Source organism: Schistocerca americana, chromosome X, assembly GCF_021461395.2.
Source record: "Schistocerca americana isolate TAMUIC-IGC-003095 chromosome X, iqSchAmer2.1, whole genome shotgun sequence".
In the NCBI taxonomy this organism is placed as follows: domain Eukaryota; kingdom Metazoa; phylum Arthropoda; class Insecta; order Orthoptera; family Acrididae; genus Schistocerca; species Schistocerca americana.
The window spans coordinates 993,537,850-993,554,395 of NC_060130.1; the positions used below are offsets into that span (position 1 = coordinate 993,537,850).

The window sequence follows — 16,546 nt, forward strand, 5'->3', positions numbered from 1 at the left end:
ATGAAATTGTTTGATTTGTTTATATCTACATATTTTCATTACCAAATAAATATCCATATTATGAAACTTTTTTAATTTCTTAGAAGTTTAATTGTATGATTGGTAGTTTCTTCAGTCTGATATTGCATTCTGTCTTTTTGTATCTCGGATGATATCTATAACTTCACCGTTCCGTGCTAGATCAGCGAATTGACATTTATGTTGACGCTCTTCGACTGCTTGACCATGGCCTCGTGTGACTTTCCCTTCCGTTGACGTCTAGTGTGAATCGACCTGGACGGTTCTGTAAATGACATGGTCGTTTTCCTTCCCTATTCTTACCCAGTCCGAGATCGTGTTCCATGTGCGATGCCGACTTCTTTGCTAATCGGTCACTATTTCTTCCTGCTACTGCTTGTCTCACAAAGAGGAACCGTAGCGCGACTCTCGTGTCTGTTGGCTAACCTGGAGCAACAAAGATGTACTGTATTGGCACTCTGGCAGTAATTAGTGTTTGGATGTGGTGTGTGTAGGGAAGAATGAGATTAAAATGATTGGCTATTTCAATTTCGATGTTGTGTTGGTATTATTTATGTGCGACGGTCATTTCATATGTTAAATGCAATCAGGAGAGTGGAATGTGTAAATATTTGGGCATTGTGTGGGCGCTGATGACCGCGCAGTTGAGCGACTGACAATCCAATCATCATCAAACAGTTTTGACGGGCGCTTGGGGTGCGACGGAAGTGAATATTACGATTGAAAACACTTTTAAAAAATGTGTGGTATATATTTCGCTGTTTACAGAGGCAACGACGTGTATCAATGCCAGCGGTCCAATTGTGACCATAATCAATGTGATGGATCCATATATGAGGTAATAAATAAATTATTACTTTAAAATATGTAACTGACAAGTTAGTGTCTGGGAACTGTATATAACTTTTCAGCTTTCTGAGAAACTTGTCGTTTTACATGGGTTTTTGATACAATTCACAGTTCGTTTTAAATGTGCTGAGCTGCTGTGTGAAATACATTTAGTTGCGCATGGTGGCAAGTTACATGAAAATCATTTGTTATTGCAGATAGTGACGTATTATGGATGGGGTGACGTCCTTTGTTGGGCCTCATCAGTAGAATTTAAAGCATTGATATGTATTCTGATAGTACTAATGCTTCACGCTTAAGAGTTGTAATAGTGTTGAATCTGCATATGCAGATGTCTGTAATGTAGCCAAGCATTAGTGCAAACTGGAGGCTGCTACCTGTATCTTGCTTAAGGGAATTTGCTGGAAGCTAATATTCTTACAGGGCTGGCAGATTTCTCTTGCGCATGAAAAAGAAAGTACTTTTGCTTCCAATCATGTTTCTGCACTCCGTAATAGAAAATGTTCAAGATTTACTGATATTGCAGTTTGATCTTATGCTTACATTAGAATTAATCAGACTTCCTACACTTACAGTTTGGCTCCTCTTTAATAAGTTAAAGATTCAATTCTTTCTTCTCTCCTGCCATTTATAATAATAATAATAATAATAATAATAATGACGATGATGAAAAGATAGAGGTCTGAAACCTTACAGTCCAGTGAAATTTTATTAAGTTAAAGCTTTCATTACATAAGAGATATGCAGTAAGGGTTTTCAGGCAGAAAATTTATGAGCCTGCCTCGGAAACTTTTTAATTCCTTACGCAGTTTGTCAAACAGTTCTTGCATATTGCTTTTGGTGACATGAGGGTACAGGAACTGTAAATTTCATCACCATGTTACTTACACTTATATGCAGTACATAGCCACATATTTCATTAACTTGTACCAAGTAAAAACAGGAAGGAAGGTTGAATACAACAAATTGTACCATGACTATATATATTAATTTTAGAATGAGTTTAGGCGGATAAAGTTAACATGAAGGGCTTAGTCAGAAATTAGTATATAAGTATGAACTTTGTAATATCAGTATAAAACTGGAATTAACGTTAATGTAAATATACCTACAAAATTAATGTTTTCATCCGTGGGATACAATCATGTTACAGTTCATGCAATCCAGATAAAACTTAATGATCTTGGGAGATTAGTTACTGTAAATGAACAAAAATTATCATTATTAGCATAAGGTGTAACAACTGGGTTAGTAAATTTGCCACAATACCTGAAACCTAAATTTCATTAAGTTACTTAAGTATTGGGGCAGTGCTTTATTTTGTATTGAAACAGATAGGAGCAGCTGGAAATTACTGCCTGCTGTGTTATATTTCATGATGGATGGCATTATAAAGAGACTGATAACTTAATCTGTTACTAATAGTGGAGTCCTATGTTGTTATATTGTTCAGTCTAAAAGGAAGTGCAAAAAATCTACATACTAAAGTAGACCTGTGTAGTCTTATAATACACTGTTGTAGCTTAAAACGTAAGAAGTTTGATCCTCCGACATTCATGCAACACTTCTTTTGTAATGTAAACTATTAATATATGAATTTTTTTTATTTTTGCATTTAGCATTTAATACTTTAAACAATTCTCTAACTCAACATCTTTAATGCCAAATTTTTTCAGAAATGAAATGGATTGTGTATTTAAGAAAAATACCATGTTTAACTTACAGATATGCGGCCTCTTGCTATTTGAGGTAAATCTCAAGGAGGAAAGGAAAATAATAATAATAATTTTTCAGTTTAGCAGTAAGTCATGATTTCCATAAATGTTAGTTTTATACGATATTTAGCATTGTATAAAATTATGTAGATTACAGGAAATTTTAATGAGTCTGCAGTACTGTGATACTGTGATATTGCAAAGCAGTTGATATAATACTTCATATGCAGTGGAGGGAAGTCAGTTGATTGCTTAGTTTCAATAACAAAAAACATGTAATGAACTGTTCCGGTGTCATGATCGACTACACCTTGATGGAGCTGTGAGGCGAATCAATGTGTAATTAGGGATGGCTGTGAGGACAGCCAACTTTGCTCATGTTTCTCTGCTGCCCATCGAGACTATCAACAGATGGGGTTTCACTAGGCGTGGCCTACACCTAAACACGACTGGGAAGGGATGTTTGGTACAGTTGATTCATGAAAGTGTAGGGGGTGGATCTCGGGCCACACATGGTCAAATACCTGTTGTCGTAGGTAGGTAAAGTAGGTCTTTTTTAGGATAAATCCAGACAACATGTTCCCCTGCCTAAAGAGTATCTCCAGCAGTTTAAAAAATACTGAAACAATCACTCGGAAAACAGATTTTAACACTTCTAATAACACATATACCAGATGTCACAAAGAAAAACAAACTGTTGGAAAGAGTAACATGGGGCATTTCACAGACTTAAAAATCCTGCATCAAAACATGCAATCAATAAAAAATAAAATAAAACTATTAGAATTTGAGCTCCAATCTTTGAACTACACAGTAGTTTGTATTACTGAGCACTGGCGCAGATACAGAGAACTCCAACATGTAGTATTATCATTGTATGAAAAGGCAAACCCTTACTGCAGAACTACTTCAAGAGGTGGGGGATCATGCATTGATATCAGAAAAGAAACACAGTTCAAATCAAGACATGACCTCAGTACAGTAAGTGAAGACAAACACATTGAAATATCAGCTATTGAATTAACAGGGCTTGATATCACCAAGAAATTAATCATTTTGTGTGTGTATAGATCTCCCAGTGGTAGTGTGGACACTTTTTTCAATAAGTTAACGGAAATTCTAGATAAAGTCTCACGTACAAAGGTCAACATAATTCTGTGTGGGGACATTAACATCAACACTAATATCACAAATGAATCCAGCAGCACCTTAAACATCCTTCAAAGTTTTGGCATGTCCCTATTGGTCAATAGTGCAACAAGGGTTACTACGATGACTGCATCAGTAGTTGACCATGTGATCACAAATATGGGCAGGGAAAAATGTAATGTAGCTGTAAAATATCTTGGACTATCAGACCATCTCTGTCCAATAACAACAGTAAAATTAGGCATTGAACCATTCCCTAAACCACAAGCCTACAAATGGCATCTATCAGATACCAAAATAAAAGATTTTTCAAAATGTTTCAAATGGCTGTGAGCACTATGGGGCTTAACATCTGAGGTCATCAGTCCCCTAGAACTTAGAACTACTTAAACCTAACTAACCTAAGGACATCACACACATCCATGCCCGAGGCAGGATTTGAACCTGCAACCGTAGCAGTCGCGCGGTTCTGGACTGAAGCGCCTAGAACCGCTTGCCCACTGCAGCCAGGTAAAAGATTTTTCAAAATAACTATAAAAACAAACCTGGGATGAAGTACACAAGGAAACCAATGTGAATATGAAATTCTCCACATTGTTTAATTTGAACTATGAAAAGGCATTTCCAAAAGTATGCATGTCTGTATCAACATCTCACAAAAACAGATGGATAACAGCAGGTATTAAGAAGTCCTCCCAAACACTTATAGGTTAGGTTAGGTTAGGTTGACCTCAGTTCCATGAAAAAGGTTCACAATAATCCAGAATTATTAAATTCCTGTCATAGGTACAAAAACATCTATAGGAAGTTGCTGCTTGCTGCAAAAAAGTCATTTAATGACAAAATAATATATAATGCAGAAAATAAAAGCAAAGCAGTCTGGGATGTTATAAAAAAGGAAACGGGGAGAGGCAAGCAAATGCAGAATAACATTCTGCAAAGGGAGGGGGATAAGGAAATAAATGATCCATAACACTTAGCAAACTATGTAAACAAGCATGTTTCAAGTATCACAGTGAAGTTACAGCAAAAATTCCCCAAAACAAATATAGCACCTGTAAATAATGTTGCACTAAATACAATGTTGTTACGTCCAACCACAGAGAATGAAGTCAATAAAACTGTTCAAAAACTAAAAAATAAAAAGTCTGTAGGCTTAGATGAAGTACCAACGTGTGTGTACTGAAATGATGCATAGGAATTATACAAGGCCTCTTGACAAATATAATAAATGAATCCTTCACATCAGGGACATTTCCGAAGCAGTTAAAACAGGCAAGAGTTGTACCTTTGCTTAAGAAAGGTAATGCAGAAGACATAGAAAATTACCGGCCCATCTCCCTGCTGTCAGCATTCTCAAAAATAATAGAAGCAACTATGAAAGACAGATTAATGAATTACCTGAATAAATAGGCTACAATGTTTTAAGCGAATCACAGTTTGGTTTTCGAAGTGGCAAAAATACAGAGTCAGCCATAGTAGAATTCACATAAGTTGTACTTGATGATCTTGTTGAAGATGAGTTTGTCACTGGCATATTTTTGGATCTTTCTAAGGTGTTTGATACAGTCTACCACAAGATTCTATTAAATAAATTAGAAGCATTAGGAATAAGAGGGGTAGCCAATGACTGATCTTGATCATACCTAACAGATACAGTACAAAGAGTAGAGATAAGACGTACTTCAAATAGATCCAAACATTTAGTATCAGCAAAATACATTAATATAGGGGTTCCCGCAAGGTAGCATATTAGGACCAATACTCTTCCTCATATACATCAATGACTTTCCCAGTAGTGTTACTCATGGTGAAAAAATTTTTTCGTTGATGGCATGAGTATTAAAGTCGCTGAGAAAACGAGAACTCCTTGCTGAGAAAGCAAATGAAACTGTCAAGGAAGTTTATGATTGGTCAATAAGCAATAAAGTGACAATGAACATAAAGAAAACTAATGCCATGAATTTCAGTTTGAAGAGGAAAAATGACAAATGTTAAATAAAGTGTAGATGGTACCTCTATAGACTGTGTAACACATGCAAAATTTGTAGGAGTGAATATTGAATCTTAGTTGAAGTGGTGTGAAGACACAAAGGTACTTGCAAACTGAATGTCATCAGCATGTTATGCCCTTGGAATCCTATCATCAGTGTGTAACATGCAGTGTCTTTTAGTTACATATTATTCATATGTACACTCAATACTTTGCTGTGACATTCTTTTTTGGGGAGCAAACGCACAAAATATGAACACAATTTTCAAACTCCAGAAAAGAGCCATAAGAATAATAACAAAAAATACTAGTTGAGCTCATTGTAAAGATCTGTTCAAAACACCAGGGATTTTAACTGCTCCATGTGAATAAATTTACCAGTCAGTTGTACTTATCAAAAATGAAATTGGTAATTACTGCTCAAATAGCTCTGTCCATGACCATGCAACAAGAGATAAGCTCAACTTAATTTACCAAGAAAAAATAAACATAAAACTCAAAACAGCATTTTCTATCAAGGAATAAAACTGTACAATAAATTACCAAAAGAGATTAAAGAAATTGCAAAAATACACTTATTTAAAAGGGCAAGTTATGCAAGTACCTGTTATGCAATATATTTTATACATTGAAGGAGTACTTAGATAAAACAGAGTAGGGGTGTCATAAAAAAAATTTGTGCAAATAATAATAATAATGACAGCTATAAAATATCCAATATTCCACATAACACCTTTACTTTGTTTTTTCCCCTTCTTTTTTCCTTTTTAAAAATACTTACCCCCAAGCTATGCATAGCACAATACTAACACCTCTTTCTGAGCTCAACATCTCACTCATTATGGAGGGACGCTGACTAAGATTTTCAGGGTAGCAAATGGGAAGTTGTGTTGCGGTACAGAAAATGGCCGAGAGATCACATTTGTGTGTGTGGGGGGGGGGGGGGGGGGGTGAGTGAAGTGTTGTCAAACAATGTCTGTATAGTGTGTACAGTGGCTGATAGTGAGATATGAGTGAACAGTGTGGAATTACATTATTTAATGAGTTATTTGCAAAAAAGTATTGTATGCCAGGAGTAAATCTGATGATTATCTCTAGCTAGAAGTCTGTAAATATATATGTGTATGAATTAGCTTATTTTAAATTGCTCTAACCTTGTAAATACTTTGGTATGTCCCATGTCCCAAGAGATCTACAGATGAATAAAGCTGCTACTACTACTACTACTGATAAGAATAGATTGTTTGTATTAAGTTGTGGAGTTGCTTTGAGGGTAATTGTTTTTAATGCTACCTACAGATGGGAAATACGGAAGCGTCCGATCCCGCCCGTCTGCTTTGACCCATGACGTCACAAATATGGCGGAAACAAAAACAAACACACACACTTTCCACAAGAAGCCTAATGACACTAACGGGACAAGCGCGGAAAATGGGGTGTTTTGGGTGGGGGGTAAACTAAATATAAACAAATTTATACGCCTTGCGTAGCTACAACGTGTAAGTGAAGACAGCCATGCATGAACACCCACCCACCTCCCCAGGGGTCGTAACCCCTGCAACCCATAGAAGATAAAGATGCTTCAGTAACTGATTAGTGTTTTTTGTCTTTAAAAAAAAAAAAAAAAAAAAAAAAAAAAACTCACGTGATAGAACGAACAGATCAGAAAGATAAATATAATAAACTAAAACAGAAATTGGAGGAAACAGATAATTAAAATAAGTAATAAGTGTTTTTAAATTTTAAAAAAATCTCACGAGATAGAACGAACAGATCAGAAAAGTAAATAAAATAATATAAAACAGAACTGTAGACAGCCACACTCAAACCAAACTCCGCACCGTCATGACGTCACACATGACAACACCCTTACGTCACGGGTCAAAGCCGACGCGTGGGATCGGATGCTTCTGTCGACCCTACAGATGTTATTTGAACTGTAGTTATAACTGCTAAAAATAATTGTGTTTTAAATTTAATAATTCAGGAGACACTGCGTGAAATTATTTTTACAAAATTACCATCTACTAGCAACAGATACAGCGTAAGTACATTAAATATGTTTACTGTAAGTCTATCACATAAAGGGTACTTTTTAAGTGGGTATTAGTTGAATTAGGCTTCAAGCTTGTATTAATGGAAGTGTCAACTGTCTATATTTCAATTTTTATTGACATATGCATATTTTAGAGTTAAAGCATTAGCTTCAGGGTTCAGAAATTTCAGTTTCTCCTCTTTGCCCTGGTGAACCAGTCTTGTTGGATGGTGGTTATTGATAAGAAGTGGAAAACTTATACGAAACTGTGTGAAACAAACTGTACTGCCATAAATATTTGTATTTTTGTGAAATTTTCTTCACTTTTTGTGGATGATGAATACCTTCTGCATGTTTTATCTATAGTACACAGCTGTTACTACAACAAATTATTGTAATGTTTTTTTCAAGGGTGATTTGTTGCTAAAACTATAAATGAAACTCTGTTTAATTTTCACTCTTTTTGTATCTTGCTAATGATGCATATTTGAAAGTATCCATTAGTATTCTTGGAAAATAACACATTTGTGTAGTGTGTACTCTATTTTTGTAATATAAATAATTTTTAGAACCAGAGCGAAATAAGTAGCAAGGAAGAAATCCAGAATTAAGAGCAACATGTATGTTATTTTGAGAATTATTTCTTCTGTGTTACTTACCATTGCTCCTCTTATTTCCAAGTGCAGTCTTGTAACTGAGAGTTGTCAACAGTTTATTCAGACTCATAGCAGCACAAGGTGCTCAGAATATTCCAAGTCTGTTTTTCTTCTCGATTTGTTCTATGAAGTGACTGAAAAATTCAGATTAGTACAGACGCAATGGCAATTGCTCTGAATGTCAAGAAATTTATAGAGAAGATGGTGCAGGATATACTTGAATCTTAAGTAAAAGAGTTATCAATCATTTGTAAAATTTCACGATGATCCACTGTGTGTGCACCTGCTTCATTGCACTAAATTTGATTTTGTTTGTTCTTGTATATATGTTTAGTAGCGTTGTGATCAGTTTCCCAGTATACATTTTCAGGCTTGTATTTAAGTTTATAACTGGTGTTGTAGGTTCATGTGAAAGACCAGTTGGAATCCAGAGGCCCTGACACAACTTCGGTAGTCCAGAATTATGACATGGATGGCTGGGCTGTATTCAGTGCAGCAAGTGTATTGTGGATGCAAGGGAAGCACCCCACACCTCAACCATTGGTTGACAGTGCTGGTAATATTCTGCTGTGGAATGGGGATATCTTCTATGGATCATTGGTAAAGTGAAATATCACATTTTCAGTGTATTAAGTATTTTAAAAGTTTGGCTGCTCGAAGTGCCACAATATTGTACCTTTAGATAGACAAACTAAATGTATGGTTGTTTATATGCCATCATTACAAGTGGTGAAAAATTAGGCTCCATTGCTTTCTGAGAAACCTCATTTTAGTCAATTGCAGTGTGAAACACTTATTTTTCCCTCCATCAGAAAATCTTTGTTCAAAAGCAGTTGTTCCAATTTTTTGTTTTAAGTTTTGTGGAACTGGTGAAAAGTGGTATTATGGAAGAAATATTTCAACTCTTTCAGTCAACATGACATGTAGTCTGTTTATACTAATACGATTTTCCCATAGATGAAATTTTCAAAGCAGTCATAAAATAAATCGAGACCCACACACAATGCGCTTGTGGAAACAGAAAATACGACTAATGTTGTAATGTAAAGACTGGAAAAAATCATCTTCAGAATTAAAGAAAAAAGTATTTCTCTGATGGTGGTGAATTATCAGTAAAATCAGTTTGGGTATAACAAAGCATTAGCATCAATATTCACCCACAAATCTCTTATTGAGACTTCCTGGCAGATTAAAACTGTGTGCCAGGTTGAGACTCAAACCTGGAATTTTGCCATTCTCGGACCAGTGCTCACTGACTGAACTATCGAAGCATAGCTCATGACACGCACACGCACACACACACACACACACACACACACACACACACACACACACACACACACACACTACTTCCACCTGTACGAAATACGAAGAAATTAATAAATGATTGGGGGGGGGGGGGGGGTGAAGGTGAATAATGTGCTCTGTGCAAGTACAAGCCACATGAATGTACCCCATTTTTGAAACTGAGGGCACATCATGAGTCATGCTTGGAGTCAGTGAGTATTTGCCCTTGAAAGACAAAGGTCCCAGATTTGGATCCCGATCTGACAATCTGTCAGGAAATTTGAAATTGACTCACATTCTTGTGCAGAAGAAAGAAATTCATTTGTAAATGCCTTATTGTTAAATAAGACCATTCATGTTCCGTTGTATACTTCATCTTTCTTTAGAACTCTTGTTCTGGCTGTTTTGTAGTGTTGAACAAATTACATTTTTCCATGTAACATTTATAAAATGACATGATAGTCCATATTGAAACTGTCCAAATAAAGAAAGGAAAAAAATCTACATGTATGGCTGCAGACTGATAAATGCACAAAACTCCCGCATTTATTACCCTTTAAAACCCAGCATTCTTGTGTCTGTTGTTATGGGAAAGGATTGTAGGACTTCAGGGTGTGGTAAAAGAGCAACCTAGGATTGTACCTCACTTGATCCAGGACAGGAAGAGAATATAAGCAAATAGGGTAATGGAAAACTTGGAAGTTCAGTTTACAGGACATCTTTTGAGAAGTCAGAAATAGGGGAAACAGACACTGAAAAGAGAAGCACATATGTGGCAAAACACCCTAAAGAAAGTGAAAAAGGACAGAGCCAAGTAATGGAGGGGGAAAATTAAAACTAACAAAAAGAAACAAAGTTACTCAACATGTAGAAATACGAAGAAATTAATAAATGAATTTTTTTTGGGGGGGTGGGGGGGGTGAATAATGTGCTCTGTGCAAATACAAGCCACATGAATGTACCCAAAGTAATCTGAAGAGTGAGAGAGAAGGAAGTGAAATAAAAGGAATTGATCCAGTGAGATATACAAGTAAAAGCCTGTTCAGAGCTGGGGGCAAGTTGTTGCTATTGCTATGGGAAAAAACTGCCACTTGCAAAGCCCTGAGGAGATGGGGGACAGAACAGAAAGTCTAAATTATCTGATGATGGCCATTGCTTTTAGCCATGTTGCATGTTTGTCAGTGTGATGTTTATACAGATCTTGTACTTCGTTATTTACCTGTACTAGTAAGCACAGCAACGTAGATAGTTAAACAGCACTTGTGTGAAGTATGTAAAATTTGGATTAGGACTTCGGGGCAAAGAGACTTGAGGAAGAAAAGGTAAAAGTGCTCATAAGACTAAAACATTGCTTTGGGAAAGATCACAGATATGTAAATAATATGACAAGAATTTTCATTATCATTGCAAGCTTATCGTAGTCCCTAGATGGAGAAAAAATGAAATAAATTAATAAATGTTACAAGCACATTAGCTGACAGGGAGGAAGATGATGCCGTTGAGCTTGCAATTAAATTATATTCTGGATTGAGTGGCAATAGTAGTGGCCAGGGTGATCTTCTTTTCAGGGAATGATTTAAGAATATTGTGGTTCAAGTTGAGAAGCTGATTGTTTTGTTCCAAGACAGGAAAGAATTGTGTGATGAGGTCTAAACTCTATTGTTTTGACGTAATTCATAAATTTTAAGGTGGGCGAGTAATCTTAGGAAATGTGCTTGTGACAGCAAATGTTGGAAGTGAAGATTGATACGGTAAGGGTTTAAGCATAAAATTACTATTGGAACATAGGAATTTATAGATGGCAGTGATGATGTGGGTAGGGATGAAAACTATCAAAATAAAAGTAATAGTCAATAACTTACAGGAATGCAGCCAGATAATATCTCCAAAGTTGCCAATATTTTGACAGGTGTTCATCCTGTCATTTTCAAGGCACAGAAATGAAACGAAATTGCCCTGCATGGCAACTTTTAACCATTGATTCGTGGAACTAAGTTAACTAGGAAGGCAAAGCTGGTTCAAGATCAGTAAAGGCTGATAAGAGTTTGGAGTACCACACACACCTACTAGCTGTCTGCAGTTAACATAATGAATGAACACTGTGTGATACTAAAAGTGTGTGGATGAAGCCTAGGTCTACAAATACTGCTACAAGAAATTCCGTCAGACAGGTACCAAACATATTCCATATTCGCAGTGTACACTTGAGAATTTAGCTGATGCATATTTTGTAAGCATGTAGACTTAGTACAACACTGGCTTTTTACTGTTCAGTCATCTTTATCACAGTCCAAAGACAATGGGATCATGACATGTGACTTGACGTGGTGGATGAGGGTGTGTCTCCAGCCTGTTGAGGTTGCTAAGCATATGTGGTTCTGTTGGCTGTGGGAGCAAGTGAAGTCTCTCAATCTTATTCACTGACTACAGCATCCCTCCCAACCCCACTGAGACAATACGGTCACAAACAACTCGGATGAGGAGCTAGGGGCAATGCTTGAGGTTGGGTGTCCATTTTGACGTACTGTACAGGCAGCTGAACAAGAAGAGACTCCTGTCACTCTGAGTGATCGCCCTGCATCAGATTGAGGTTAATGCTGTGGTACATCAGACATGATGTGGTCAAAAGAGCACCATAGTGAGGCGTCGGGATGAGCTGCATGGGAATAGGAGTGGGGGTTACCTCCATGGTCCCTGCTGAGTGGATGCGGTCATTATGATCATCCTTCTGTGGCTGCAGCTGCTGGAGTGGCAGGGGAGGAGGCAGAGGTGGCAGCAGTTATTGCATTCCTGGTGACAGCTGCAGGTCCTGGGGCATTTGGCTCAGGCGGAGGCCAGCACTGCGGACATTAGTGTGGCACTACAAGTGAAGCACGGTTGTCTCCCGTACAGAAGATATCAGTGTGGCAGAAAGCTGCTGTCATCGTTACCAGTGGATGAGTGGAGTGGGGTTAAGGTGGTTAGAGGTTGCCTGCCCTGTATGTACTGTAAAGGGTGTGGATGTGCTCTGGTGGAGGTTGATGGGTCAAGGTGAGTCATAAGTAGTTCAGAGGAATTGCAATCCCTTTATTACTCACGTAGTTCATATTACAAGCTCAGTCCCACATCTAGCAGCATTGGAAAGTAGGCTTTGATGCAATGGGCTGGACAGTGGAGTGTTGTAGAAGATCAGTGACCGTGCTATGATCAGCACAGCCCATTTGTGTTGCAACATTGAGTAGGCAACCACCCCAGCTGCCAGCCGAGCTACATCAGAGTTGATGCAACAGGCTGACACTGCCTGCTGAGTGCAATATGGCTGGCTGGTGGAAACTGGTGCTGGCAGGCGCCCCAGTGGCTTGATGAATAGGAAGGCCACAGTTCAAACCTCGGCGCATTGAGTGTCGGCTTGACACTCTGGCAGATGGTCCTGTCAAGGTGATGGTGGAGCAGAGTGCCCTCATGGCGGACTCTGGTTTTGTAATTATCTGGGCACTGACTGGCTGGTGGGCTGCGATACCAGTACCAATGTATTGCAACAAGTTGTCCTCTTGCCTAGAGCTGTGCTGTAACAGTTCTAAAAAACTGAGAGAGTATCTATGCTAGAAAAATACTGGGTTTGTCCCTTCATGTTTTCCTTAAAAATGCTCCACCTAGCCATTTAATTAAAGATGAAAAGAACCAATTAAGAGCTCCTGTATGCCATGAGAGTAAAAATCTCCACAAAAGGGGGGGGGGGGGGAACCTACCCTGCAAACAATTTGGCAATCTTCAGTGCTGCTGGATCTGTCTGTGAGTGGCTGTGTCCTGCTAACCAGGCCATACTACGCTGCTGTGTAAGCTACAGCAGTTGACAATTCTGGGTGCTAATGTTATCCTGCGATAACTGGTGGCATGCCACAGCCATGCGCTGCCCTCACCATGCGCTGCAAGGGATTGTGGCTGCCATTGTCACCAAGATGCTGCCACTGTAGTCAAATGAGTGCCAGTAAAATGTTTTGCCTTTTGGTGATGTTTGAGCTACCAACTGCTTGTTCTCATGACCTCGCCATACTGTCAGAATCCAACTCTCCTACACCCCCAAACTGCTATAATAATTCCCATTTTAGAATGTGGAACATGTCACTTGTGGGCGACCAAACAAAGTCGGCTCCCTCCTTTCAGGGGGCATGGAGGGGTTGTGCAATCTACACTATTTTTGCTATAAACTTACCAGAACGGTTCACCTTTCCCTTGAAAGATTTATAGTTATTTTATGTTGTGGGTGTAGGCATGTTGTCAGTAGCATGTACATGGTGTTAATCTGAAGTATCCCAGGTTTGTTTACAATGAAACTCAACTGAATATAAAAAATGACTTCTTGAAATAGCATGTTAATTTGATTTTCTATAAGGCAGAAAGAAATGAGTGCAGGTTTCAAAGATGTTCACGAGTGTTAGACCTCATGAGAATTACATCATAGAAATAGTTACAGTGAAATGTGATAGAATCACTAGGATCAGTTGTCCATTAATTTTTTTAAAAAAATGGGAGGTGCACTAGAAATGCCAAAATGGGGCTGCTGTTATTGACCAGAGTCAAACAGGGTGTTTTTGGAGTCCAGATACAGAGATAGTTGTATACACATATCTGACTGATCAATTTTACAGTGACATTTCCCACCTTTTCATTGTGAAAAAAATGTCATTGTTGTATAGAATAACATAGGTGTCAACCACTGTCAAATTCACTGCTTTAAAATCTCTCTTCATTCTGATTGAGCTGTTTGGTTTATGTAACACTATTAAAGGGAATGCCTTCAAATAGATAAGACAGGTGAGATAGCATGTCATCTTTGCAGGCAGATGAACTCTGTTTTTAATTTTCTCAGGCAGACAGTGGTGTAAAGGATGTTCTGCACAAAGTGGGAGATAGCATTGGGTCGGAGGTGTATCTTGGCCTGTATGTCAGTGGCACAACCTAGACGTAGAAAATAACTCAAAATTTTTGCAGCGGTTAACAATGGCTCGGAAGGGAACTCTGGCAACAAGCTGTGCTCTTACATCGGTGGAAATATAAACTGATTAAATGTGTTGGGACCAAAACTATTGTCTGTTGCAAGTGAACTAATAACAATAAGGGTGATGTGTTGTGGAATTTGTGTGTCACTTCCAGTTGGAAAGTTCCTTGAATCGAAAGTGTGTGCCCACTGTACAGTGTAACTTTTGAACAAGTTTAAAACACTGGTGTACCGAGCTCTGTGTATATATTCCAATTTATCAGGAAAGCTGAAGTCCCTGTGTCAACTTGAACCACAATCAGTTTCTCAGTTTTTTGATGGTTTCAATTTTATTTACAGAATCTTGTTCCTGATCATTTGCAGTCGATCTACAAATGGAGGAAATTCAGACACTGCCTATATGGTGACCGTGACACAAAAAACACTGTTAATCTTACAAGGGCCATTGGCAGTGAGGATAGTGTCAAAAACAATTGGGGGAGGACAGCAGCTGCCGTTTGTAGTTGTATGAAGAGTGTTAGGATACCTCTTGAGCCAGTTCGTCTGGAGGTTGTTTGCTTATGCCTCTGCGAGTCTCATGAGGGTCGGGGTTGGTTATTTGGAGCAATACATGATGTCAGCTGTTCTCTCACTGAGCAAGCCAGTTATATGTCTGTCCCTGTCAAAGTCAAGGAGAACATTACAGAGTGTTTTTGCCACTCTTATTTGTTTTCCTGTGCAAATTCAAAACTTTGTGCAAAAAGGATCTGAACTTTTAAAAGCCTGCTTGCAAACCTCAGAGTCTGGGGCGTACCGAATAAAGCAGTTTCAAATGAGTGTGCCTGCCTAGGATCATTTGGATTTCTTACTGGTTGATATGAAATTGAAAAGCCAACTTAAATCTTTTAGTTCTGTGATCCACTCCCGATATGACTTGGAAGTGATTTGTGATGCTGAAAAAATTCAAACTTATTGAACACTGTGTGGGTCTTGCAATTATGTAATCTCTCAACAGTTTCCACATTCTACAAGATGAAATGCTATCCACGTCTTCTAATCAATGAAGCTTCTGAAGCAAATTCAAATACATGTGAGGACAAGAACAAAAAGATACTTTGGAATTTCTACATTATTATCCTTAAACATCGTGAAGTGGTAGCATAGCTGTCGGAATTGTACATCAGTTGTTGCCCTTGCCATCTTGGAATGATGGTAACTGAGGCATGGCTGATTTCACTGAGGATGACCCAGACATGCCATTGGCTGCTGCTGAGATGGATTGCTATTACATGGTGTCACATTGGTGTTGCACTGTTATCATTAGCATTATAATTTCATCTGCTGTTGTCATTCCTCCAGAGATTTGAGGAATTTCAGGAACCCAAGATCCATCATACAACACTATGTGTACATATAACCTTCCTTTTCACTACTGGAGTGGTGCTTCTCTTTCCTTTATTTGATCAGAAACACTAATTATGAGTTTGGTACAGATTGAGTGCTTGGCACAACACAAATTTCTGGCAGTCTGTGGTTACACAAGGAATGAAAACTGTGAAATAATACAAGTCCATGAATAAAGCTCAAGTCTGTTGTACTGCTAAGAGAAATTCAGCCAAAGACAAAAGCCTGACATAGTCCAGGCTCACGATGTGGGTCATCAGCAGAGGGTAAAGGGCGCATATGTTGCAAACATGTAATGGGTAAGACGCTGAGTTGTTGGTACTGTGTGGACAGCTTTATGCTTGTCTGGAGATCCGGCATCAGGGTCGCACCACATGCTGTGTTTGGTGGAAGAGGGTGTGTCTTTGTTCCATTTTGGTGTTGCTGCTTGCTGCATGTATGTGATATCAATGATTGTGGTGAACAAATAAATATTCTCCTTAT

At 38.2% G+C, this 16,546-nt stretch overlaps 1 protein-coding gene across 5 annotated transcripts in view; it reads left to right on the forward strand.

Moving 5' to 3' along the window:
- Positions 1–446: 446 nt before the first annotated feature.
- The window catches only part of LOC124555591 (asparagine synthetase domain-containing protein 1), a 66,869-nt gene continuing 50,769 nt past the window's right edge, over positions 447–16,546 (forward strand). For all 5 annotated transcript variants that reach the window (XR_006968568.1, XM_047129554.1, XM_047129557.1 and 2 more), the window contains exons 1-2: positions 447–856; positions 8,818–9,015. Coding sequence is in view for 4 of the 5 variants with exons in the window: in XM_047129554.1 (XP_046985510.1) it covers positions 758–856; positions 8,818–9,015 (297 nt within the window). In the remaining variant the exon portion in view is untranslated. The remainder of the gene's footprint in view (positions 857–8,817; positions 9,016–16,546) is intronic.